This window comes from Chelonia mydas, chromosome 3 (assembly GCF_015237465.2).
Source record: "Chelonia mydas isolate rCheMyd1 chromosome 3, rCheMyd1.pri.v2, whole genome shotgun sequence".
NCBI classification, from domain to species: Eukaryota; Metazoa; Chordata; order Testudines; family Cheloniidae; genus Chelonia; species Chelonia mydas.
Genome location: NC_057851.1, coordinates 29,388,529 through 29,416,114, shown reverse-complemented (window position 1 = coordinate 29,416,114; position 27,586 = coordinate 29,388,529). Strand labels below are relative to the sequence as shown.

At 45.3% G+C, this 27,586-nt stretch overlaps 1 protein-coding gene across 4 annotated transcripts in view; it reads right to left on the bottom strand.

Moving 5' to 3' along the window:
- Positions 1-1,880: 1,880 nt before the first annotated feature.
- The window catches only part of CYS1 (cystin 1), a 40,490-nt gene continuing 14,784 nt past the window's right edge, over positions 1,881-27,586 (bottom strand). For 2 of the 4 annotated variants that reach the window (XM_037894069.2, XM_037894070.2), the window contains exon 3: positions 4,131-9,445. In XM_037894069.2, coding sequence (XP_037749997.1) covers positions 9,225-9,445 — 221 coding nt within the window. In that variant the 3' untranslated portion in view covers positions 4,131-9,224. Of the gene's footprint in view, positions 2,425-2,830; positions 3,329-4,130; positions 9,446-27,586 lie in introns of those variants that run through there. The other 2 variants (XR_006289370.1, XM_043542262.1) reach the window with 2 other exon arrangements.

Here is a 27,586-nt window from a genome sequence, read left to right as displayed (position 1 = left end):
GGGTTGCAGTAACTATTTTAGTGGCCAAAAGAGTTATTTTGAGAAAATAGAAATTTGCAAGTCCTCCCTCATACACAGACAGGCTTAGAGAGCTCTCTACTGCTGCATTAATGGAAAAAATGACTGTCTAATAGAAATGACTGGGGGGGGGGGGAAAAATGAGGCTGTCTGCTCATACATTGCAAACTTTTGCAGTTTAGTATATATTCGCCCCCAATACTCGCAGGTTATGTTCTCATTTATCATTTTGGTCACTTTAATTGACCCCCTGCATGACCTCTATCGGTTCAGGGTTTTCTAGTTTGATTATTTGTTTTTGTTTTTTCCCAGGTTTTACAAATACTGTGACCGGGGTTCCTGGGGGGGGGGGCCAGCTGAGGTCACTCAATTAGGGTGAACTGCGAAGAATGGGGCAGACAATCCCCAAAGCTGGTGGATATTTTCAATATTTAGAGTTACCAAGCCAGCACAAAACAGCTTCTTTATTACTTCACTGGTTGCCCAGAAGCCAGCAACACAGTTCCCTTAAAGTAACCCAGCCTCAGGCCTCCCCCCAGATACCCAAGTCAAGAATGATGAAGAATACTGAAAATCTTTTTCATCATATAAAAGAAAAGCTTCTACCAATCTCAAAGGATCAGACCTATCACCCCCCAGGTTAATGAATATTCCAGATCTTACCCAAATACATGCTTACAGCCAATTCTTATTAACTAAACTAAATTTTATTAAAAGAGACAAGAGAGAGAGTATGGTTTAAAAGATCAATATATATATAGACAAGAGTTCAGTTCTTGAGGTTCAGATATATAGCAGAGATGGTGAGCTTTGTAGTTGCAATGAGTTTTTTTAGAATTTAGTCCATAGGTTATAGTCCAATGTCCAATATCATATTCAGGGTGTCTCCAGCTTAACTGGGACCTCAGTCTTGCGACTCAAACATCCCCTGATGAAGCTTAAGCAGATCTGAGATAAAAAGGATTGGGACCCAAAGATCTTTTATACAATTTCAAGCCTTCTTTGCCAGGTTGGAGTCCCTTGGGGAACAATGGGCTCTCATTTCCTAAGCATCATCATTAATTGTTCACACAGATTAACAAAAGGCAATTGCCTGTTTTTCCACCATTTACAGGTGATTTGCTATACACTTCAAAGAGATGAATACAGCGGTATCCCGTGTTTATACTTCATTTAAATGCTAGGATGTTCTTTTGATCTCTGAATTAACAGAATACAGCATAGGGGACTGTTGATTACATTGTTGACCACTACCCGTATATATGTAAATACACAGAAACACAAACATCATCTCCCTATATGTCTTTAAGGGTTGAATTTGAGTCATTCATCCTGCAGGATGTTTAATCCGTTCTGGCCATGCGTCATAATGAACCTTGAATTTTGTTAGTTATATGCTATTTCCTTTTTCATGTATTTATATATTTTGGTTCATTATGTGTTTAATATAAAAAGAATAAATATTAAGTTTAAAAAATAAAGCCTATAGCGGCATAGCTACATTGCTTGGGGTGTGGGGGAAAAAACATACACCCCTGACGCCATAGCTGTACCAACCAAACCCCGAATGTAAATGCAGCTGCACCAACAGAATGCTTTTCTGGGTATAGCACATCATTCGGGGGAGGTGGTCTTCCTATACTGACAGAACTCATCCTCCTCCTCCTGATTTAATTAAACTGGTGCAAACCCCTCTCAGACACTTACTTTGATTTAAACCAGGCTTATTTCAGTTTAGTTTAAGTCGGTTAATGAATTAGTTTAAACTGGAATAAGTGACTTTTAAAGCAAAAAAGGTTTGCACTAGTTTGACTAAATAATTAAAAATCATACATTTAATTAAATCTGCAACTTTCTTATCTAGACCTTTATCTAACGGTCCAGGTTTCGCACCTCAGTAACTCGGGCTCCCTCTGCTGCAACTTGAGGAGTGCCCATCAGGGAGTATGTTCCTGAAAGTGCAAATTTACTCTTTAAGATGAACTGAGGTCATTTTTTTTCTTTACATGAGGCCTTCCATGTTTGTTGTGTATCAGTTATTTCTCTCTGTCAAATGTGCTCAATTTACAAGTAGAATGATAATTTTTTCTTAATTGCAAACTCAGCCTGATTGAGCTTTTTCTATCTCATACATAATCACCTGTTACACAGGTTAGGTCAGCATGCTAGGCCACTGTCTTTGACCTATGCCTTCAAGGACACCTGTGCCATAAATAGATTTCCATAAGAGTGCAGCTGATGGAAGTTTACTCAGCAATTCCAGAGATGCTGCACAAGAAGGAATAGAATTTAGCTCCCACTCTACTGGTCTGTTGATTCTATGAATAGCAGCAATAAAAAGCAGTTAAAACTTACTTTTGTTACTGTAGTCAGTAGAGATGAAAAGGCTCCCAGGAAGCAGATCTGCTGAGTAAAAGTGTCACTTTTTACATATGAACTCTTCAAAGTATAACTGCACTCTAAACCAGCATCTTACCCGAGCCCCTAGTTAAGACACCCATTGCTCTCTGGAGCCTCAATTTATTTCTGAGGTTTGATCTTTGGGGCCATTAATGTTCATTGGCCTTTGCTTTCCCTCCTGGAAGGGAGCCCTACTTGTGGCCAGAGTCTGGTCCAAAAATGGCGTGCACACACACACACACACACACACAAAATTCACAAAAAGGTCAGTACTTTGAAAAATCTGATCATCTCTACAAGTGGGTCAAAAAAGCAGCAAAATCTTTTAATGAAAATTTTAAAAAATCTTGAACATCTCTACTCATGACAGTCACCTGGGTGGGGAAAGAGAAGGAGCGAGTATTGCCATTACCTGCAATTCTCTATCCCAGATGAAGTAGTGATCCAAACTCATCTTAATTTTCTTCTCCATGTAGTTTCCTTCTCTGCCATGGCATCTCCCTTCCTAACTTTTGCCTGGATCCGCAGCCTTTTCCCACTGAATGCATCCGATGAAGTGAGCTATAGCTCATGAAAGCTTATGCTCAAATTAATTGGTTAGTCTCTAAGGTGCCACAAGCACTCCTGTTCTTTTTGCGAATACAGACTAAAGCGGCTGCTACTCTGAAGCCTTAGGAGGAAGTTCCTCAGCGCTCATTTGATGTGCTCAAAGGGCTCTCAGTGAATCTTGCTAGTACTAATGGTAATAGGAAGTCTGATCTTGCCTTGCTCTTTGAGAGAGGGACCTCAAAAGGAAGATAAAGCTCTAGATTTTATTCTCCCCCTGGGATCTTCTCTTGTATCCAGTTTTGTTGACTCTTCTGCAGGATGTCTCTGTCCAGTTGAACTCCATTGAAGTAGTTGCCACCTGCTGGTCCGAAAGAGAGTGGCTTAAGTCAATACTAGCTGGCTGGTGTGCTGCCCCGCTTGTACCAAGAACCATAGTCAACCCCAGCGGCAGCCAAATGGAGAGGTCAGGATCCACTGTGCTCAGCAGCTTGAGGGCTGCTATCTTTTTAGAAGGAGGGAGCTGTTTATCCAGCCCAACTTCATGGCTGGATTGTTCATCCTCTTTACGCTTCAGCATACATGTGTGATCCTAACCATAGGCGCCGACTTTTACTTTTTCCCAGGGGTGCTCCACCCCAATTCTGCCCCAAGGCCCTGCCCCCACTCCACCCCCTTCTCCCAAGGCCCCACCCTCACTCTGCCTCTGCCCGCCCCCACTCTGCCCCCTTCCTAAGGCCCCTGCCTGCCCGCCACTCGCTGCCCTTTCCTAAGCCCCTCCGCGAGCTGCCAAACAGCTGTGGCTGGTGGGGCTGGAGCACCCATGAAGTCAGCGCCTATGGGCCCACCCCTGGGCAGGGCACTACTACTCAAGCTGGATCTACACTGGTGGCAGCGGTTTCAGTGGAAAACAAAATTTTCCTACTTTCTAGTTGTCTTCTGTAACATAGCAACACCAGTACAGAGTTCCACCCTGATGGAGACAGGCACACCTCAGGAGTCAGGAAGTCGTCTCAGGTATTATAATCCAGGTAATGGGAAGAGAGTGAGACTGGCTGTGAAAAGCCTTCATCTGATTAACCTACTGGAGTGAAAGCTGCGAGGTTGTACTGTAGGCTGTATTATTAGAGCTGTGAGTATTGGTTAACAGAGTACAGAAGACACACTTTAGTTTGCCAACAAAGACTGTTTATTGCCACACCAAGCATATAGATAAATACAGAGCAAATATTGCTGCTTATAACAAGCAAGTGGGTCCTCATGGCTTGATTTTGGCAATTTCCATGTTAATCTTTCCTATCACCTGCCCACACAGTAAGTCACAGCTCCTCCCATTTTGAGTCTTCAATTTCTAGCTCAGTTTGTCCCCTGACCAGTTTTTAAAGCCCTGTAAAAGGGTCGGCTGGCCCATAGCCAGCCTATGAGAGGGTATTTCCCTTCTTAAAACTGCTCTAGAGGCAATCAGTTTTTCTAGTTGTTTTTAGGAGACAAAGCAATTAGTGGTTTCCTCTCTAAAGGTCTTGCTGTCTTTGTGCTCTTTCCTGTACAGGTATGTACATACTCCAGGAAAGGCTAGAATGCTACAACAGTGACTACACCCTTTTTATTTCTTTTCCTTGTTCAGTGGCAAGGCATGCGCCTATCATGGTAGTAATGTCATGAAAAGCAATCCGCAGGTAAGAAAAAATTCTTCTGCGTATTATATCTTCAAAGGTGCAGTTCTGCATTTGCAAAACCCCAATTTGCATGTAACTCAGAAGTTGAGTAGATGCAAATGGCGTAAGCACAAAAGTGGCTTTTGTTCTGTTTTTGGAAGATTTTGGCCTAGTTAACTAACTTCTAAGAATTCTTTTCAGGCTCTTAAATTTCTTACCATTACAGAGTCTTTCAGTGTTAATCTTTTTACAGACCAACTAGTAAATCTTGTGAACGCCAAATTGCCTTCTGCTAAGTTGTCATGCTGCTGGCCAGGTCTTCAGTTTTTTTGGACTGCTGTCCTCTGCACAAGACTGCTTTTCACGAGACAGATGGTCAGTCAGAAGCCAAGATATTTGCCTTTTGGTTAATATTTATATAAAAATCTCTTATGATCTAGTTTTTTTAGTTTGCATGGCATGCTCTGAAGGCTCACTTTTTGTTTGTTTTTGTTTTAAACACTACACTCAGTGAAAGCTAAGTAAGTGGCTGGAGCTGATAATCTATTTAAGTGGTACCATGGAAAATGTGACCCTTTCCTTAACCCTCTGACCAACGGTGGTTTGGTTTGGTGTTTTTTAAGGAGTGGCTGTGTGTAGAATTGCTAATAGCCAGCACGGCACTAAACATAAGGTAGTTAGTTTGTGCAAAGTACAGAACATACTGTATTTGTATAATTTTGTATTTACGTGCTGCTTCTAGACAAGGGAAGATACCATGCTAAATTGTGGAAAATCTTTTATTGTTTACTTGGAGAGGACTGAAAGTTTTTTGCACTAAATACCGTGCCCTGCTCCAGTACACTAGGCTGTATATGTCATATAGAAGGGTAATGACTGAAATGACAGGCCAGCTACCCAGCTGGTGTATCTCAGTGTAGTCCCATATGTTTAGGGACAGGCTAGATGAGATGCTTTTTAAAAATAGGAATGAATTTTGTCATCTTATGAACAACTGGCTGTCACACAGGGGAAATGGCAATCACAGACAGGACTAAAGTATGATGTCACCCCAAATGCTAATGGGGAGAAAATAAATCATCTTGCCAGGCAGGTTAGATTTCAATGTTCAGTTCTTAGGCCTAGTGCCGACCTCCAGGTACATTTCCTAATAATCAGTCAGGGATGACTATTTCTTCATGCTTTTTATTTTAATATTTTCTCTTTCTATAAAATTCCCAAAACACAGTCTTTCCTTTAAGACAACCTGAAAAGCATTCTTTGCTGGAGCAGTTATAGAATACAGCTGCAGAGAGAGAAACTGAACTCTGACCTCAGCAAGGCAGACAGGGCCGTCCTTACCCATAGGCAAAGCACGCAGCTGCGGAGGGCACCAGGAAATTTGGGGCACCACATTTCCTGGTGCCCTGCGCAGCTGCGTGCTGCTCCAGCCCCGCCTCCACTCCACCCCTTCCCCAAGCCTCTGCCCCTGCCCTGCCCCCACTCCCCAGAGGACTGCTGCAGGGGTTGGGCGTGCACTCACCGTGTGGTAAGTGGAGCAACCCGGACCCAGCCAGCTCCGCTCCTCTGGCTCCCAGCCGCGCCGCTGGCGAGTGCTGGGGGGTGGTTCCCCCCTGCCCCCCAAGGCTGGGAGCCAGGGGAGTGGAGCGGGCTGGGGCCGGGGGGCAGTTCCCCCCCCCCACAGAGGCCTGGGGGGGCTGCGTAGGGCACCAAAATGGCTAGGGACGGCCCTGAAGGCAGACCCTGGAGCAGGGGAAGGTCTCAGATACTGAAGGAGGCTGTGATCTCCCTGCCTACACGGTATAACAGGAAGGTCTGGCAGCTCAAAGTGTCTGGAAAGTTGGTAGATTTCTCCAGCCTGGGATTCCAGCTGAGCGGTCCCCAACTGACATGTGTGCCACCCTTCTCCAGCCTCCCTAGTGTTACATTGGGGTGTGGCCAGAGGGGTACTTTCATCCATCTATTCATGGCTGGTAAAATGAACCCTGGAGGCCACAGCCAGCTGCCATATTTTAAAGCATCTTGGTTGTCATCCTAAAGTAGGCAGGCCCCAGCACATAACTGGCTCCAGAATCAGAGAGCCACAAGCAATTCCTCTGTGGCTTCCTTCCCCTCATCTCTGCCTATCACAAACTGGGCACCCCTTAGAATCTGGCCCTCTGTGTCCAAGAACAGTCCCAATCTAAAGGAAGAAACCTGGATAGCGTAGAAATCTAAAAGTTGGCTAGTTTCTGAACAAAAAGGGGACGCACCATGCATGCAGCATCATGAGTATGTACAGCTACTAGATTTAGAAATCTTCAGATGTTTTTTATGTTCTCTACAAAAAATGCACTATGTATTCTTCTCACTCTGATATAATTTTGCTTGCTATCATGGCAGGTTATTGGAGATTAATTTCGTTTAATTTAATTCTGGCCAATGTAATAGAATACGGACCTTGGCCATATAAATTCATGTTATTACTTTTGTGTAATTTTCAGACATGGTAATATTATTGAACGAGTTGTTTCTACTCAAGAACCAGTTATTACCATATTTTCTATTTTTGTGTGTGGTTCTACTCCTGATACGTTAAGCTACCTCCCCCAACCACTGCACATATATCTTTTGACTGACAGCAGGATATTTCTGGATATACCAAGCTAGGCTCTCTTAGTGCGCAGTCAGTGTCCCCACATGGCGAGCTAGTGTGGAGTAGCTAATTGAGTACCTAGTACACTTTAAAGTCACATTTTAGCTTATTTAGCATATTAGCACTAACATCCCCATGTAGACATGCCCTAGCTATAACTTCCATCTGATTGGGTACCACACCAGACCTCCAACAGGAACATTTCTGTCCTTCTCTATGTAAGGTTCACACCACAATGATACCCACCATCTGAGTACATAAGCAGGACATCTTTTGGAACACTGCTTCTTATCCAAACTGGTCAGTAGGGGGTTTTGTGCTATCTGCATGATCCTCTACATCCTTCTAGAATTGTGCACGTCCCCTTACAGATGCACTTTGTCTCTACTATCTTCATATTCCTGGAAGATTCATTAAAAGGCTCTCAGTGTGCTGAAGAAGCACTGAGTAGGGGAGGACTATGAACCAGCATGGAGACATCTGTGCTCAGTCACATTGGCTACGAGAACATGACAACCTGGAGATAGCCACGGGTTCCTCATTATGGAATCTGGAGGAAAAACTAAAACTAGATGCCTCATTAGGAAGAAAAAATCATATGCAGTGAGACCACATGAAAAATCCTACTGGATATTTCCATGAAAAAATAACAGTTGGAGGGACAGAAGATTGATCACCCAGTCTCTCCCAAACTGATACTTTTGCCTTTTATTGAGAATTATCTGGAACATAGATATTTGTGAAATCTACACCAAAATACAAAGGGAAAGTCAAACCTTGACATCTTAAGGTGTATCCCACTGTTTCCATTAGCATGTGCCTCATCGATTTGCCCTTGAGATTTCATCTGACGTGTTATGTTCCATCAGAGGACAGAAAGAAGTTATTTTTTCTAATTCTGATAAGCAGCTACTCCAAGTGTATCAGGCTCCAAAACAAACAAACAAACAAACAAACAAACGCACAGAAACCTTAATTAAAAAGTATAAGGCTTCACTGTCAATCATACTGAAAACCTTTGAGTCTTTGCGCTTATAGGATTTTTTGTTTTACTTTTCTGTCCTTAGTGATAAATGTGGTGAATTTTAAATTAAGCACTAATGAAAATTCCTGTGTAAGCCCGAAGTGATCAATTTATATCTAACTCCAGTGCTGGAGTGCTGATTTGTGAACTACTGCTCTTCAATGATGTTAAAGCCCATCTCAAAGTGGGTGACCCAACAGGCGCGTACATGTGGCATTGGACCGGTATGTGCACGTCATTCTGTCCTTCTGATTTCCCTGTAGCTTCCATTTCTGTAAGCCAGCAGGTAAGAAACTAGACAAGAATCTTGCCTTTTAAGGAAGCAGGACTCTTGACAATTTCAGTCCCCTGCCTCTCTGGAAAAGGGGAGCTAGAAGGAACAGAGCCATGTGCACAATCAGAACAAATCCCACACCTGTTGTTTGATAGAGAACTGGGATTTGAACTCTTAGATCCTGCAGCCTAAGTTTGGAATGATTGATTCACTTCCCTCCCTCTTTCTGTGCTGTGGAATATTTAAAAAAAACATGTGGGGGCAAATTCATACCTGGTGTAAAGAGTTGTAAGCTGCTTACCATAGGTCTGAATTTGACCCATAACTAAGTGCCAGGAAAGGTAAATTTTGGATATCTCCTATCAAGTAAGTATTTATTCAAATGATTTGCTGCACTTCTCTGACTGAAATCACACTGTCAAAATGGCACATCTCAACCTTACAATATATTTAAGTCTTCATACACAAGTATTACTTAGAAACTAGCTTTTAAATATTAATTTACAAGAGGAAAGTAATAAGATCTTATTTTTTTCCACCGCATTGCTTTTGTTCACTGCTCAGCGAGGGTTCCTTCGTTAATCAGTGCTCTTGCTCAGCACTTGCCAAAAAGGAGTTCTTCGAAGTCCTACAATACTAACAGCCTCCTGAGTGGTAACATTCTCTCCCATTTCATTCTCCTCTTTTCCATTTCTTCAGAACAATCTCACTGTGTGCAGGGTTATTTTGTTCACAGAACCCTTGCTCATATGTGCCCCTGTCAGCTATGATCATACAGCACTGGGTCTCAGCGGCAGTACTCTTGTTCAATACTCGCCATGAGCTCTTCTTCAGCGTAATCGTACGATATTGGGGATTGCATCTCAGGCTTCTTGTTACTTCTGACTGGAAATCTGGAGGACAAGACAACCAAGTATCTTTACTGTAAAAGAAAATCAAGCTCTCTAAGACATAGTAAGCCCCTTATCTCCAACAGGGAATGAGAAACAGCATTATTTGTGTGTGCAAAAGTCAAAACAAACCCACCGATCTTACTGAATCATGGATTCCTTAATAGCAGGCCTCATAGTTTTCAGACCGAAAAGACATGTGGTGCTCATTAGTGATCTTTGGGTAACAGTGATTTCTGAAGCAAGCACCGAGAAGAAACTGGAATGATTTTCGCTGGTATAATCGGAAGTGGAATGCTCATGTTACGCATGCTGACAATCCTAGGCTATGTCTACAGCATGAAATTAGGTCGAATTTATAGAAGTCGATTTTTTAGAAATCGATTTTCTACAGTCAATTGTGTGTGTCCCCACTTAAGACAATTAAGTCAGCGGAGTGCGTCCACAGTACCGAGGCTAGCATCAACTTCCAGAGCGTTGCACTGTGGGTAGCTATCCCACAGTTCCCGCAGTCTCTGCCGCCCATTAGAATTCTGGGTTGAGATCCCAATGCCTGATGGGGCAAAAAACATTGTTGCGGGTGGTTCTGGGTACATGTTGTCAGGCCCCCTCCCAACCCCCCGTAAAAGCAATGGCAGACAATCGTGTCGCACCTTTTTTCCTGGGTTACCCGTGCAGATGCCATACCACAGCAAGCATGGAGCCCGCTCAGCTCACCATCACCGTACGTCTCCTGGGTGCTGGCAGACACAGGACTGCATTGCTACACAGCAGCAGCTCATTGCCTTGTGGCAGCAGACGGTGCAATATGACTGGTAGCCGTCCTCGTCGTCTCCTGGGTGCTCTTGGCCGCCCACGGTGAGGTCGGTCGGTCGGGGTGCCTGGGCAGACATGGGTGCTCCTGGCAGACCTTGGTGAGGTCTGTCAGGGGCGCCTGGACATAAACGGGAGTGACTCAGGTCATTCTCTTCTTCAAGTTTTGTCTAATGGAGATTCAGTCCTGTCTGGCATATTGGCAGAGGGATAGCTCAGTGGTTTAAAGTATTGGCCTGCTAAATCCAGGGTTGTGAGTTCAATCCTTGGGGGGGCCATTCTGCCTCAGGCTGCTCTCCCAGCCAGCAGCACCGTGAGCATCCAGGAGAAGATGACGGCTAGCAGTCGTACTGCACCGTCTGCTGCCAGCCTACCCCTTGCTCCTCCCTCCGTGAAAGCAACAGCCAACAATCGTTTCACGCCTTTTTCCATGCGGGCGCCATATTGCTGTCAGCATTGTCATCCACCCGCCGCTTCCGCTGCCATTCTGCTCTCCTGCAGACACCATACCATGGCAAGCATGGAGCCCGCTCAGATCACTGCGACAGTTATGACCATTCTAAACACCACGCGCATTATCCAGCAGTATATGCAGAACCAGAACCAGCAAAAGCAGGTGAGTAGGCAACGGCAGCACGGTGAGGAGAGTGACGAGGACATGGACACAGACTTCTCTCAAAGTACGGGCCCCGGCAATGTGGACATCATGGTGGTAATGGGGCAGGCTCATGCTGTGGAACGCCGATTCTGGGCATGGGAAACAAGCACAGACTGGTGGGACCGCATAGTGTTGCGGGTCTGGGATGATTCCCAATGGCTGCGAAACTTTTGCATGCGTAAGGGAACTTTCATGGAACTTTGTGACTTGCTTTCCCCTGCCCTGAAGCGCAAGAATACCAAGATGAGAGCAGCCCACAGTTTACAAGTGAGTGGCAATAGCCCTGTGGAAGCTTGCAACGCCAGACAGCTATTGATCAGTCGGGAATCAATTTGGAGTGGGCAAATCTACTGTAGGGGCTGCTGTGATGCAAGTAGCCAATGCAATCACTGAGCTGCTGCTACCAAGGGTAGTGATTCTGGGAAATGTGCAGGTCAGTGGATGGCTTTGCTGCAGTGGGATTCCCTAACTGTGGTGGGGCGACAGACGGAACCCATATCCCTATCTTGGCACCGGAGCACCAAGGCAGTAAGTACATAAACCGAAAGGGGTACTTTTCAATGGTGCTGCAAGCACTGGTGGATCACAAGAGCCATTTCACCAACATCAACGTGGGATGGCCGGGAAAGGTACATGACGCTCGCATCTTCAGGAACTCTGGTCTGTTTCAATAGCTCCAGCAAGGGACTTTCTTCCCAGACCAGAAAATAACTGTTGGGGATGTTGAAATGCCTATATTTATCCCCAGGGACCCAGCCTACCCCTTAATGCCATGGCTCATGAAGCCATACACAGGCAGCCTGGACAGTAGTCAGGAGCTGTTCAACTATAGGCTGAGCAAGTGCAGAATGGTGGTAGAATGTGCATTTGGATGTTTAGAAGCACGCTGACGCAGTTTCCTGACTCAGTTAGACCTCAGCGAAACCAATATTCCTACTGTTATTACTGCTTGCTGTGCACTCCACAATATCTGTGAGAGTAAGGGGGAGACGTTTATGGAGGGGTGGGAGGTTGAGGCAAATCGCCTGGCTGCTGATTACGTGCAGCCAGACACCAGGGCGGTTAGAAGAGTACAGGAGGGCACGGTGCGCATCAGAGAAGCTTTGAAAACCAGTTTCATGACTGGCCAGGCTACGGTGTGAAAGTTCTGTTTGTTTCTCATTGATGAAAACCCCCGCCCCTTTGGTTCACTCTACTTCCCTGTAAGCTAACCACCCTCCCTTTCCCCCTTCGATCACCACTTGCAGAGGCAATAAAGTCATTGTTGCTTCACATTCATGCATTCTTTATTAATTCGACACACAAATAGGACGATAACTGCCAAGGTAGCCCGGGAGGGATGGGGGAGGAAGGAAGGACAAGGCCACACTGTACTTTAAAACTTGTTGAATGCCAGATTTCTGTTGCTTGGGCAGTCCTCTGGGGTGGAGTAGTTGGGTGCCCGGGGGACCCCACGCCGCGTTCTTGAGTGTCTGGGTGAGGAGGCTATGGATCTTGGAAAGGAGGGCGGTTGGTTACACAGGGGCTATAGTGGGGGTCTGTGCTCATGCTGCATTTCCTGCACCTCAACCATACGCCGGAGCATATCAGTTTGATCCTCCAGGAGCCTCAGCATTGACTCCTGCCTTCTGTCAGCAAGCTGATGCCACCTATCATCTTCAACCCGCCACCTATCCTCGTGTTTATATTGTGCTTTTCTGGACTCTAACGTTGTCTGCCTCCTCGCATTCTGCTGGGCTCTTTCAGTGTGGGAGGACTGCATAAGCTCAGAGAACATTGCATCGCAAGTGCGTTTTTTTCGCCTTCTAATCTTTGCTAGCCTCTGGGATGAAGATGATAGGGGAAGCACTGAAACATTTGCAGCTGCAGGAGGAAAAAAAAGGGAGAGTAGTAGTTGAAAAGACGCATTTTAGAGAACAATGGGTACATCTTTCATGGTGAACTTTGCTGTTAACATTATATAGCACATGTGCATTCAGTACAAGGTCACATTTTGCCTCTTATATTGAGGGTCTGCAGGTTTGGTGTGAGAGATCACACACGCAGGGCCAGCGGGCAACAGAATTTGGCTTGCAGGCAGCCCTGGTAAGCCACAGTCTTTTGGCTTCTTTAACCTTCATAACATGTGGGAATGGCTTCAAACAGCAGCGCCCTCATTTCACATACCAAGCACCCATTGGGTTGGCCATTTGAAATGGGTTGGCAATTTAAAAGGAGGGGCTGCAGTTTTCGGGTTAACGTGCAGCACAAACCCAACTAACTGCCCCCTCCCCGCAATTCTCTGGGATGATGGCTTCAGCCCTCCACCCACTGCGTGGCTAACAGCGGGGAAGGTTTCTGTTCAGCCACAGGCAAACAGCCCAGCAGGAACGGCCACCTCTGAATGTCCCCTTAATAAAATTACCCTATTTCAACCAGGTGACCATGGATGATATCACTCTCCTGAGACTAACACAGAGAGATAAAGAATGGATGTCGCTTGAATGCCAGCAAACACCGGGACCATACGCTGCCATGCTTTGTTATGCAATGACTCCAGACTACGTGCTACTGGCCTGGCGTGGTAAAGTGTCCTACCATGGAGGACGGAATAAGGCTGCCCTCCCCAGAAACCTTTTGCAAAGGCTTTGGGAGTACATCCAGGAGAGCTTTATGGAGATGTCCCTGGACGATTTCCACTCCCTCCCCAGACACATTAACAGACTTTTCCAGTAGCGGTACTGGCCGCAAATTAATCATTAAACACACTTGCTTTTAAACCATGTATTATATTTACAAAGGTACACTCACCAGAGGTCCCTTCTCCGCCTGGTGGGTCCGGGAGCCTGCCTTGGGTGGGTTTGGGGGGTATTGGCTCCAGGGTGATAAACAGTTCCTGGCTGTCGGGGGAAACGGTTTCTCCGCTTACTTGCTGTGCGCTATCTTCAACCTCCTCCTCCTCATCTTCCTCATCCCCAAAATGCGCATCCCTGTTGCGTGATAATCCATTGACAGAGTCAAAGCACAGGGGTGGGGTAGTGGTGGCTGCACCCCCTAGAATGGCATGCAGCTCATCATAGAACTGGCATGTCTGGGGCTCTGACCCAGAGCGGCCGTTTGCCTCTCTGGTTTTTTGGTAGGCTTGCCTGAGCTCCTTACGTTTCACGTAGCACTGCTGCGGGTCCCTGTTATAGCCTCTGTCCTTCATGCCCTTGGAGATTTTTTTCAAATGTTTGGGCATTTCGTCTTTTGGAAAGGAGTTCTGATAGCACAGATTCGTATCCCCATACAGCGATCAGATCCCGTACCTCCCATTCGGTCCATGCTGGAACTCTTTTGCGATTCTGGGACTCCATCATGGTCACCTCTGCTGATGAGCTCACCATACTGGCCAAACAGGAAATGAGATTCAAAAGTTCGCAGGCCTTTTCCTGTCTACCTGGCCAGTGCATCTGAGTTGAGAGAGCTGTCCAGAGTGGTCACAATGGAGCACTCTGGGATAGCTCTTGCAGGCCAATACTGTCGAATTGCGACCACACTACTCCAGATTCGACCTGGCAAGGTCGATTTCAGGGCTAATCCCCTCGTCGGGGGAGGAGTACAGAAATTGATTTTAAGAGCCCTTTAAGTCAAAGTAAGTGGCTTCGTCGTATGGACGGGTGCAGGGTTAAATGGATCTAACGCTGCTAAATTTGACCTAAACTCGTAATGTAGACCAGGGCCTAGAATTCAATCCTGCCCTTTCCTGCCTGAGCTAGGAGGAGTGGGAGAGCAGCGGAGAGGTTTTGACCTTGCAAATGTTACCACAAACAGTTAACTCTACCAGGTAGGTCTGTTTTACCACTCCGCCAAGCAGACAGCAGCCTGTTGGGTTGCTTGGAGCCTCTCCAGGTTGCAGATCTACACACTCTTTTGAAGCTGTGGAGAGCTGGAGGGCAAAGACCCTGGGTCTCTAGGCTTGTGTTCGCTTGAGAGCTCACAATCTTGCACTCCCTGTGTCCTCTTGCCCCCAGAAAGTATAGGGGGACATGGGGCCAACTTTAGCTCCATCTTGCTAATAGTGTTAACGGCACACACATCATTAAATACAGAAGTAACTGTCTCCCCAAATACTGCATGCTGCGTTAGCCAAGTGATTCAGTGGCACAATGCCTATGTCCCTAGTGGGGGAGGGAGGTGTTTGTCTGGGGCAGAGCCTAGGAGCACGTACAGCACAGCAGAAACAACTTCTTCCCCCATGCCCTCTTTATCTGAGTATCAGAGTAACAGCCGTGTTAGTCTGTATTCGTAAAAAGAAAAGGAGTACTTGTGGCACCTTAGAGACTAACCAGTTTATTTGAGCATGAGCTTTCGTGAGCTACAGCTCACTTCATCCGATGAAGTGAGCTGTAGCTCACGAAAGCTCATGCTCAAATAAACTGGTTAGTCTCTAAGGTGCCACAAGTACTCCTTTTCTTTTTATCTGAGTAGTGGCCTCAGCCCTCTAACAGAGTGCAGGGAGCCCCCTCCCTGCAGCCAGAAACAGGAACCTGCTAGGGCTCTGGGGGCATGGAGGTACTGTGGGACGCTGTCAGGGGGCTGGTGCACATGTGGTAAAATAAAAAGACTGAAAAATATCGCATGATTTTGAACTCTTCGGGTCAACAATACTGGATTAATCAAGAAATCCTGTATTCTAATCCTTGTTCTCGCATTATCTCCCTCTGTGGCATCAGGCAAGTCCATTTGCTTCTGTGCCTCAGTTTCCTCATTTGTCAATGAGGGATAATATGTATCTAGCCCACAGCAGAGCTGGGGACGTTAGTTCATAAACGTTTGTACAATGCTGTATGAAGTGACTATTTCTGTGACCCTACGTTACCGCTAGTGCTGTGCTGCAAAGGAATGTCACTACAAGGGTAAAATGGTTCAATCCACAAGAGACTTTGTTCTCAATAAACTAAACTAAAATTTTCCAGAGCTCCCAATTCTGACAATACCTGCAGGTGAATATTCTTCGTACGTACAAGAATTCATCCCTGGTGTCTCTGAAAGGGACATACACCTGATGGCAATCACAGTCCTGCAGTAATTGCTTTGGAACAATTTTGCCCACAGCATTGCACTGATTGTATGTCAATCCTTATAATATAAAACATTCTCATCTGTCTAGTTGCCCATTTGAAAAAAAATATCCTGATCTGGCTGCGTAAATGTCAGGAGCTGCAGATGTCAACAATGGCTTTATTTTTTCAAACCAGCCAACTGGCATGGCAGATGTCATGTGAATTTCCTACCCGAGAGGCAGCTAATTTACTTTGCACAATTTCTTCAACCACAAGTTCTACGGGCACCAAGAGGTATCTAGCAAACAAGTCTTCACTTGATTCCTTCATTCAGTTTCCTTCTTTTGACAGAGAGGAAATGATTTTTTTCTTTTTTTTTTTCATATAGTAAATAAGAGATGGGAGTAACGCTTAAAAGCAGGGTGTAGGGCCCAAATACTTCATAATAGGAAAAGGAAATGTAGAAACATGACTTAAACTCACAACTGGCATGTGAGTTATTGATTATAGCTCATCATGTGACCAGCCCTCTGCTAGTTTTACAGGAATGTTGAATGATGGATAAGAAACAGCCCGTGGCAAAATTTCCAAGACTCCATTTCGAAATCTACAAAACATTAATTGTTTCCATTGGCGCTTACATAACCCATTTTTTCTAATTATTCCTGACGGCTGAGGCTATGTCGACACAAGACACCTTACAGTGGCACAGCGCTACCGCGGCAGGCTGAGCCGCTGGAAGGTCTCTCACGTAGCTGCTCTATGCCAATGGGAGAGAGCTCGCCCAGCAACCCCCAACAAGCGGCGGTAGCTATGTTGGTGGTAGAAGCTCGCTCGTTGACATAGTGCTGTGCACGCTTCCACTTATGCCAGCAAAATGTATGTTGCTCAGGGTGTGTTTTTTCACACCCTTGAGCAACATACATTTTGCTGCCATAAGTGGTAGGGTAACCTGGCCTTAGTCTTCATGGTGACCTTTAGGATGAGAGACGCTCTCTAAATAAAAAACCCAACATACTGCAAAATACATCAGCTGCCAACTTTTTCTTTTTAAACAGTAATGAATGAATGAATGAACAGGGTGGCGCGTAACGCTAATGGGCTGGGACAATGGCTGGAAAAAAGCAAACAGCCCCATAGCCTTTCATTTCTTCCCGTAACCCTCATGGAAATATGCTCTAGAATTTAACAGGGATGAAACCTATACTGTCCTAGAGAAACAGAACATGGTTCCTCAGAAATTACTTGACTCTAAATGTCTGAGTTCTCTGGTCTGCTAAGACCATTTTGTAATGCTTAAAACAGCCAGAGATAGCTGGTAGAGAATCCCCCTTGCACAGGAGAACTCTTGGGTCTAAGAAAGCTGGCTGCTCTCGTAGCAGCCAGTCCCAGTGTTAAGCAAGAGATGGGGTGTGTCAGGGGAATTTGGGGGGCAGGGCACGGGTGGGACTGGGTCTGCTGAAGCAGAGCTCTACTATGCTGATCCCGCACTGTAACTAGTGGGGCAGAAGTTAAAGTAGGTCCCCAGCTGCTCTAATTTACCCTCGGGCTAGGTGGCTGAGGATCAGGAATTGTAACTGTCTGAGCTCAGCCTATTCCGTTGCAGTGATAACCAATATACCTCCTGACTTGGAACGGGGAAGCCCCAGAAATTTTTCACCTGGTACGCACAACCACATTTGCCCCTCAGCAACGGTTTGGTTCCTGTCCCATGGAGCCGGGCACAGCTCACCACTCCAGGCATTGTGATCTGGCGAATGGGATCGCAGCCCCACTCAGCTTTGGCCCTGCAGGAGCTGCTCAGTGAAACTTGGCCCTGCAGCTCTCCATCACAACCCTGCCAGATCACAATGCCATTTACTTTGGGGGCCCTCTCAAACAGGCACCCTGGGACAAACTGCCCCTTTTTCACTCCTCCCATGGGGCCGTGCCCCCACTCCCCAATTGGCACCCCTGCCAATGGTATGCACTGTGGATAATTTACACACCGCTGTGGGCTCCACTGAATTAGAAAATAGCAAATCAACACATCTGGGGGAAAATAATTCAAAACACAGCTATTCAGTGGGAGTGAGAAATCTGGAAAGCAATAATGCAGAAAGGAAAAGGGCCAATAGTGTACAACACACAAGATAGGAGTTTGCAGTGGAGCAGAGCAGCACAAAAAGGCACAACTCCACCAGGAATACTGTGCTCATGTCTAGTCACCTCATTACTAGGAAAATATTAACAGCTTGGAGGGAGTTTACAGAACAGCAACAGAAGTGCTTACAGGGCAGAGTGGACTGACGAAGCAAGAGAAGCTGAAAAGAAGCAAACGTTTAATATAACTGAGGAAGGGCAACAGGAGAGGAGACTACATCTATTTTAAGGGTGTTAATGCCAAGGAGGGAAAACAATTATGGAGAGGCCATAGGATACAGTAAATAGGATACAATGTGAGATGGGACAATTTAAACTAAATACAAGGAAAATTTCCTGTCATCAAGACTCACTAGGCTGTGAATTAATCTCCCACAAGGAAAAATGGTGGGAGTTCCTTTGCTTGAGAAAGGACTCCTCGTTGTTTTTACACTTGGCGTACACACGTACAACATGGGAAATCCTGCCCTGGCAGAGGGATGGACTAGAGGCTCCACAAGGCCTTAACGTCCACGATTCTGCTTTGTGTTGTCAGAACTAAGGAGACCCCTTTTTACTAGGGTCACTGCCTGCTGTATGACCCTTGCCACAGTCCAGTGGGGTAGTTGATGGTCACTGCAGAGAAGACGTAGCAGGAAATCTGGAATTGAAATGTCGGATTTTTTAAGACAGATTTATCCTTTTTCTGAGGATAGGAAAGTAAAGAATAAATTGTTAACGTTCCTTCTTAAAGCAAATGTGACTATTGACTCAGGACCAGATCAATGCCTTGCTTAAACACTGTATTAGAAATACAAGCTTTAGGGGTGGTCATAAGATCACAGTAATTAGAAAGGGAAAAGATATATTGGGTCATCTGGTCCATCCTGCTGCTAGGTCACAGTGCCCTGACAGAGGGTGTCTGAAATACTAAACTGATTTAAAATTTTTATTAAAGCTAACTTTAAAATGATCTAATACAGAGGTTAAGGAAAGAGTGCCTATACATCTGGGCATAATGCTTAAATTATCAAAAAGTACAAAGATTTTGGTTTAAAAGTCATAAAATACATATAGTATATACTATGCAATATCCCAAATTAAGGTTAATAAATTTAACAATACAGATAAAATATTAGCATCCAAATATTTGGGTACATCACTCATAAAAAGATATTAAAAGTAGCTTCTGGAAAGCAAACACAGCAATGAGTGTATAGTGTCCCTTAATAATTGAGAATTTAGGATAGATTGTCCCTCAGTAAATACAATCCATCAGAAAAGTATTTCGGTTACCTTCCCAACTTCACTTCTTGGTGGCACTCTGGCTCATCTTTCCTGGTATTGCCAATGTCCGGTAATGTGTTCTAAATAGATGTCCTTTGACCACCTGATGGCATCTGATACCATGAGTTGCTGCATCAGCTGAGCGTAGCACTGACTGATTCCACATTCCTGCACCACTCGCTCGTTACTGGGATCCCATGTGCCTAGGGCTCCAATGATCGATGCATGTGTTTGAACCTCATAACCCCTAATTCTCAAGGCATCAGACAGAGAGGTGTATTTCTTCACCTTTCAAACTGGGGACATCCACCACAACAATCTTCTTCTGTTTCTCGTTAGTGATGACGACGTCCGGTTGCAGTTGGCTGTCCGTTCCAGGGATAGTGGAGTTCACGGCAACCTACCCCATGGGTGGTGAGATGGCTCTGACTAGGCGATCTTGGATGGAATTGTAGTGCAGCTGCCAGGCTCTGGAATGGGGCTTGCAACTACACAAGACATGAGGTAACGTCTCATTAGCATAGCCATACTTTCTGCATCGCTTGTCCCAATTTCCGGGACGGACAGCGCTGTTCAGCGGGAGGTAGTTGAGCCAGGCCCTGTGGATGAATCTCCAGTCAGCAAATCTGGTGAACCTGTCCCTGGGGAGGAAGTGGTTGCTGGCATCCCACTTGCATGTCACTTTGAAGGCCTTGCCCTGGTCCGGCTTCTGTTTCAGGTTTTTCGCATACTGGCAGCGGATGGCATCCTTCAGGATCCTCTCCAGCATAGTTCTGGCTTTCAGAGTGATGATTGTGTGCTCTGTATTCTTCACCTGTGGCACCCAGGACTCCCAGTTCCTAACGTTCTTCACACCATGTCCAGTGGCAGCCAATACGCTTCTCCAGCCGTTGCGTAGCACTTCGGGCATGAATCCAAAGTGAAGCAAAGTCTCCCCCATCTCTTTCAAAGTCGCTTTCCAGAGGTCCGCTCAGGTAGGTGGCAACATCTTGGTTGGAGGAGGTCCTGGCGATTCGCTTCCTGATGACGTCATGCACAGCACTCGCTGCGATGTTCCTCACCAAGGCATCCAGGCATGTCGGAAGGCATGAGTGATCACCGCAATGTCATACAGATCACCCATTCGAGGGATGTTGGTGCCACCCTGCCTGAGTGAGATGTACACCGGTTCATTGCTGTCCCTCTGGAGAAGAAACATCCACTGCTTTATGGTGTTGTCTGCCCTGTTACGATTGGATCTTCGCCAAAATGCTAAGAAGCAGCTGTGATTATCCTACGTGAAACCAAGCCTCCAGAGCTAAAAGTTCTCACAACTCGCTTCATTATTTTGTGGATGTGTCACTATCTGGATGGATCTCATCTCCGACAGTTGTGGTTATGGGGTACAGATTGATACAGGACAGGATTCAAAGTTATTTCTTCAGTGATTGGCTCTATCAGTGATGGACCTGAATTGGTCCACCTGGGACTGATTCTGCTCTCAGGCACACCAGAGTAACTCCACAAACGTCCATTTATACCAGTGTGACAGCAGAATCTGATCCAGTGAAAGATGAGACAACTCTAGGAACTAAACGTTACTTAGTTGGTTTGACTTTTCCAAAAACTGAAATTCTGTTGACAGAATGATTAGTTTAACAGATGTTCCCATAGAGTTCTTGATGCTAAAGACTATAGTCCTGATTGTTATTTATACTAAGGTCACTTTAGACAGTGTAAAGTGGGAGTAAGTTTATATTTACTCCCATTTTAAAACCTCTTAAAACTGGTAGAGCAAAGTGGCCTTAGTGTAAATGAGATTAAGGTTCTGCTCCTTCATCATAGACCTGTAGCTGTCTCCAGCTTGCTTTCTCCTTAATCCAGATGTCCTTCCAAATATTCTCCACATTTTCTTTTGAGAGTATGAATTTTCCAGCGGTGACCCACTTTCTATATTAGAATCACAATTGTTTCCTTTGCATTTCAAAGTGGCAGAGATAAGCAAGTTCCTCACAGAGGCACAAGATGGGGTGCGGATTAGCCAGAGCTTATAACTGCTATGGTCAGTTTGGGAGTCTTTTGACTCACTCTTTGGCATGATCAAATTCACCAAAAGGCTCTGCAGCAGCCCTTTCCAGACAAAACAGAATAACTGTAATCATGGTGCAAAGGCCAGTGAGGGTGCTGGGAAATATCAGAAGAGGGTGGATTTTTTTACTGAGAGTGCCTGCCTGTATGACCATTCTGCCTAACCACTGCCCACCATCCTTGTTAGCTGTCAAGGGACTGGAGCTGACGACAAGCTTGCTCAGAAAGTGGGATTCTCGTCAATTTCAATTCCCTACTGGCTCAAAAGCAAAGGAGTGAGCTGGCAGGGAGCAAGGATTGTGCCACCAACATGTGCTCTCATGTCATATCCATCAGTGATGTCCATGGTTAATAGGTCACAGCCTGATAACCAGAATTTTCACTCAGACTGATCTACACCTCCTTCTGGAGAGACAAAGCTGCTTAAAATCAAGAGAGTCACTGTTTGGCGTAAGAAAGTGATATTTAAAATCTTTCATCAGTGCCCCATTCACACGTCTATCTTACTGCTCCCAGTGCTCCTCCCTGTAGGCAGTCATAGGAGAACAGTCTGGGAGCCATTGCTCGTGCTAGTGGACATACTGTTTCAGATTTTCTTTCCTTTATTGCTATACAAACACGCACCATTTTAATCCAACCAGCCTTCACGAATCCACAGAAGAGGCTGATTGGGCCACAGTGTGACTGTGAACCAAAGGGAAGGAATCTCCCTGAAGCGAGAAGAGGAGGGCGGCTTGGCTTACCTGAATGCAGTTGAAAGGGTAGTTATCTCACAAGCCTTATCAACCCCAGAGAGCTGGGCCACTGCAGTTTGCCCCTGTGTGACTGCACCGGTGCAAGTAGCAATATCTCCCCTGGGTACAACAGAGTAGCACAGCAGCACCCAGCACTCCTGCACCTGTGTTGTGGGGATCTAGCCCACAGTTCTCTGTGGTCTGTTCTAGCTAGATACTGGTGTGGTCTTGTCATCGCAGTATCTGAGCTCCTCACAACCAGTCATTTGTGGAATTTATCCAGGAAGTCTGGAAGCATTATCAAACATAAGAACATAAGAAAGGCCATACTGGGTCAGACCAAAGGTCCATCCAGCCCAGTATCCTGTCTACCAACAGTGGCCAATGCCAGGTGCCCCAGAAGGAGTGAATCTAACAGGTAATGATCTAGTGATATCTCTCCTGCCATCCATCTCCACCCTCTGACAAACAGAGGCTAGGGACACCATTCCTTACCCATCCTGGCTAATAGCCATTAATGGACTTAACCTCCATGAATTTATCTAGTTCTCTTTTAATCCCTGTTATAGTCCTAGCCTTCACAACCTCCTCAGGCAAGGAGTTCCACAGGTTGACTGTGCACTGAGTGAAGAAGAACTTCCTTTTATTTGTTTTAAACCTGCTACCCATTCATTTAATTTGGTGGCCCCTACTTCTTATATTATCGGAACAAGTAAATAACTTTTCCTGATTCACTTTCTCCACACCACTCATGATTTTATATACCTCTATCATATCCCCCCTTAGTCTCCTCTTTTCCAAGCTGAAAAGTCCTAGCCTCTTTAATCTCTCCTCCTATGGGACCCATTCCAAACCCCTAATCATTTTATTTGCCCTTTTCTGAACCTTTTCCAATGCCAGTATATCTTTTTTGAGATGAGGGGACCACATCTGTACGCAGTATTCAATATGTGGGCGTACCATGAATTTATATAAGGGCAATAAGATCTTCTCTGTCTTATTCTCTATCCCTTTTTTAATGATTCCTAACATTCTGTTTGCTTTTTGGACTGCCGCTGCACACTGCAGGGACGTCTTCAGAGAACTATCCACGATGACTCCAAGATCTCTTTCCTGAATTGTTATATCTAAATTAGCCCCCATCATATTGTATGTATAGTTGGGGTTATTTTTTCCAATGTGCATTACTTTACATTTATCCACATTAAATTTCATTTGCCATTTTGTTGCCCAATCACTTAGTTTTGTGAGATCTTTTTGAAGTTCTTCACAGTCTGCTTTGGTCTTAACTATCTTGAGCAGTTTAGTATCATCTGGAAACTTTGCCACCTCACTCTTTACCCCTTTCTCCAGATCATTTATGAATAAGTTGAATAGGATTGGTCCTAGGACTGACCCTTGGGGAACACCACTAGTTACCCCTCTCCATTCTGAAAATTGACCATTTATTCCTACCCTTTGTTCCCTGTCTTTTAACCAGTTCTCAATCCATGAAAGAATCTTCCCTCTTGGTGGATAGAAAGCTGGCTAGATTGTCGGGCTCAACGGGTAGTGATCAATGGCTCCATGTCTAGTTGGCAGCCGGTATCAAGTGGAGTGCCCCAAGGGTCGGTCCTGGGGCCGGTTTTGTTCAATATCTTCATAAATGATCTGGAGGAAGGTGTGGATTGCACCCTCAGCAAGTTTGCAGATGACACTAAACTGGGAGGAGAGGTAGATATGCTGGAGGGTAGGGATAGGATACAGAGGGCCCTAGACAAATTAGAGGATTGGGCCAAAAGAAATCTGATGAGGTTCAACAAGGACAAGTGCAGAGTCCTGCACTTAGGACAGAAGAATCCAATGCACCGCTACAGACTAGGGACCGAATGGCTCAGCAGCAGTTCTGCAGAAAAGGACCGAGGGGTTACAATGGACGAGAAGCTGGATATGCGTCAACAGTGTGCCCTTGTTGCCAAGAAGGCCAATGGCATTTTGGGAGGTATAAGTAGGGGCATTGCCAGCAGATCGAGGGACGTGATCGTTCCCCTCTATTCGACACTGGTGAGGCCTCATCTGGAGTACTGTGTCCAGTTTTGGGCCCCACATTACAAGAAGGATATGGAAAAATTGGAAAGAGTCCAGCGAAGGGCAACAAAAATGATTAGGGGACTGGAACACATGAGTTAGGAGGAGAGGCTGAGGGAACTGGGGATGTTTAGTCTACGGAAGAGAAGAATGGAGGGGGGATTTGATAGCTGCTTTCAACTACCTGAAAGGGGGTTCCAAAGAGGATGGCTCTAGACTGTTCTCAGTGGTAGCAGATGACAGAACAAGGAGTAAATGGTCTCAAGTTGCAGTGGGGGAGATTTAGGTTGGATATTAGGAAAAACTTTTTCACTAGGAGGGTGGTGAAACACTGGAATGCGTTACCTAGGGAAGTGTAGAATCTCCTTCCTTAGACGTTTTTAAGGTCAGGCTTGACAAAGCCCTGGCTGGGATGATTTAATTGGGGATCGGTCCTGCTTTGAGCAGGGGGTTGGACTAGATGACCTCCTGAGGTCCCTTCCAACCCTGATATTCTCTGATTCTATGATTCTCTTATCCCATGACAATTTACGTAAGAGCCTTTGGTGAGGGACCTTGTCAAAGGCTTTCTGTAAATCTAAGTACACTATGTCCACTGGATCCCCCTTGTCCACGTTTGTTGACCCCCTCAAAGAACTCTAATAGATTAGTAAGACATGATCTCCCTTTACAGAAACCATGTTGACTTTTGCACAACAATTTATGTTCTCCTATGTGTCTTACAATTTTATTCTTTACTATTGTTTCAACTAATTTGCCCGGTACTGACATTAGACTTACCAGTCTGTAATTGCCAGGATCACCTCTAGAGCCCTTCTTAAATATTGGTGTTACATTAGCTATCTTCCGGTCATTGGGTACAGTAGCTGATTTAAAGGACAGGTTACAAACCGCAGTTAATAGTTCCGCAATTTCACATTTGAGTTCTTTCAGAGCTCTTGGGTGAATGCCATCTGGTCCCGGTGACTTGTTACTGTTAAGTTTCTCAATTAATTCCAAAACCTCCCCTAGTGACACTTCAATCTGTGACAATTCCTCAGATTTGTCACGTACAACAGATGGCTCAGGTTTGGGAATCTCCCTAACATCCTCAGCCGTGAAGACTGAAGCAAAGAATTCAATTAGTTTCTCTGCGATGACTTTAAGTACTCCTTTTGTATCTCGATCATCCAGGGCCCCACTGGTTGTTTAGCAGGCTTCCTGCTTCCGATGTACTTAAAAACACTTTGTTATTACCTTTTGAGTTTTTGGCTAGCTGTTCTTAAAACTCCTTTTTGGCTTTTCTTATTACATTTTTACGTTTAATTTGGCAGTGTTTATGCTCTTTTCTATTTACCTCACTAGGATTTGACTTCCACTTTTTAAAAGATGCCTTTTTATCTCTCACTGCTTCTTTTACATGGTTGTTAAGCCACGGTAGCTCTTTTTTAGTTCTTTTACTGTGTTTTTTAATTGGGGTATACATTTAAGTTGAGCCTCTATTATGGTGCCTCTGAAAAGTGTCCATGCAGCTTGCAGGGATTTCACTCTAGTCACTGTACCTTTTAATTTTTGTTTAACTAACCTCCTCATTTTTGCATAGTTCCCCGTTCTGAAATTAAATGCCACAGTGTTGGGCTGTTGACGTGTTCTTCCCACCACAGGAATATTAAATGTTATTAATTATGGTCACTATTTCCAAGCGATCCTGTTATAGTTACCTCTTGGACCAGATCCTGCGCTCCCCTCAGGACTAGATCGAGAGTTGCCTCTCCCCTTGTGGGTTCCTGTACCAGCTGCTCCAAGAAGCAGTCATTTAAAGTATCGAGAAATTTTGTCTCTGCATTTTGTCCTGAGGTGACATGTACACAGTCAATATGGGGATAATTGAAATCCCCCACTATTATTGAGTTTTTTATTTTGATAGCCTCTCTAATCTCCCTTAGCATTTCATCGTCACGATCACTGTCCTGGTCAGGTGGTCGATAGTAGATCCCTACTGTTTTATTCTTATTAGAGCATGGAATTACTATTCATAGAGATTCTATGGAGAATGTGGATTCATTTAAGATTTTTATTTCATTTGATTCTACATTTTCTTTCACATATAGTGCCACTCTCCCCCTCCCCCCCCCCGCCCCCGCACGACCTGTTCTGTCCTTCTGATATATTTTGTACCCCGGAATGATTGTGTCCCATTGATTGTCCTCACTGCACCAGGTTTCTGTGATGCCTATTATATCAATATCCTCCTTTAACACGAGGCACTCTAGTTCACCCATCTTATTATTTAGACTTCTAGCACTTGTGTACAAGCACTTTAAAAACTTGTCACTGTTTATTTGTCTGCCCTTTTCTGAGGTGTCAGATTCTTTATGAGAATGTTTCTCGTCTGATCTGGCCCATACTTTATCCTCTTCCATCCTTACCTCCTGACTAAAACCTAGCGAATCTCTATCAATAGACTCTCCTCTAAGAGAAGTCTCTGTCCGATCCGCGTGCGCCTCTGCAGCAACCAGCTTTCCCCCATCTCTTAGTTTAAAAATTGCTCTGCAACCCTTTTAACGTTAAGTGCCAGCAGTCTGGATCCACTTTGGTTTAGGTGGAGCCCATCCTTCCTGTATAGGCTCCCCCTATCCCAAAAGTTTCCCCAGTTCCTAATAAATCTAAACCCCTCCTCTCTACACCATCATCTCATCCACGCATTGAGACTCTGAAGCTCTGCCTGCCTACCTGGCCCTGCACCTGGAACTGGAAGCATTTCTGAGAATGCCACCATAGAGGTCCTGGATTTCAGTCTCTTTCCTAGCAGCCTAAGTTTGGCCTCCAGGATGTCTCTCCTACCCTTCCCTATGTCATTGGTACCTACATATACCATGACCACCGGCTCCTCCCCAGCACTACGCATAAGTCTATCTAGATGCCTTGAGAGATCCGCAACCTTCACACCAGGCAGGCAAATCACCATATCGTTCTCCCAGTCATCACAAACCCAGCTATCTATGTTTCTAATGATCGAATCTCCCATTACTAACACCTGCCTTTTCCTAAAGACTGGAGTTCCCTCCCCCGGAGAGGTAACCTCAGTGCGCGAGGATACCCCAACATCATCTGGAAGGAGGGTCCCAACTATGGGAAGGTTTCCCTCTGTTCCAGTTGACTGCTCTCCTTCTCTGGGCCTTTCATCCTCCTTAACAGCTCAGGGGCTGTCTGACCAGAGGTGGGACAAATCTACAGTGTCCCAGAAAGCCTCATCAGCATACTTCTCTGCCTCCCTTAGCTCCTCCAGTTCCGCCACCCTGGCCTCCAAAGCCGGTACATGGTCTCTGAGGGCCAGGAGCTCCTTGCACCAAATGCACACATACACCACCCGCCCACAGAGCAGGTAATCATA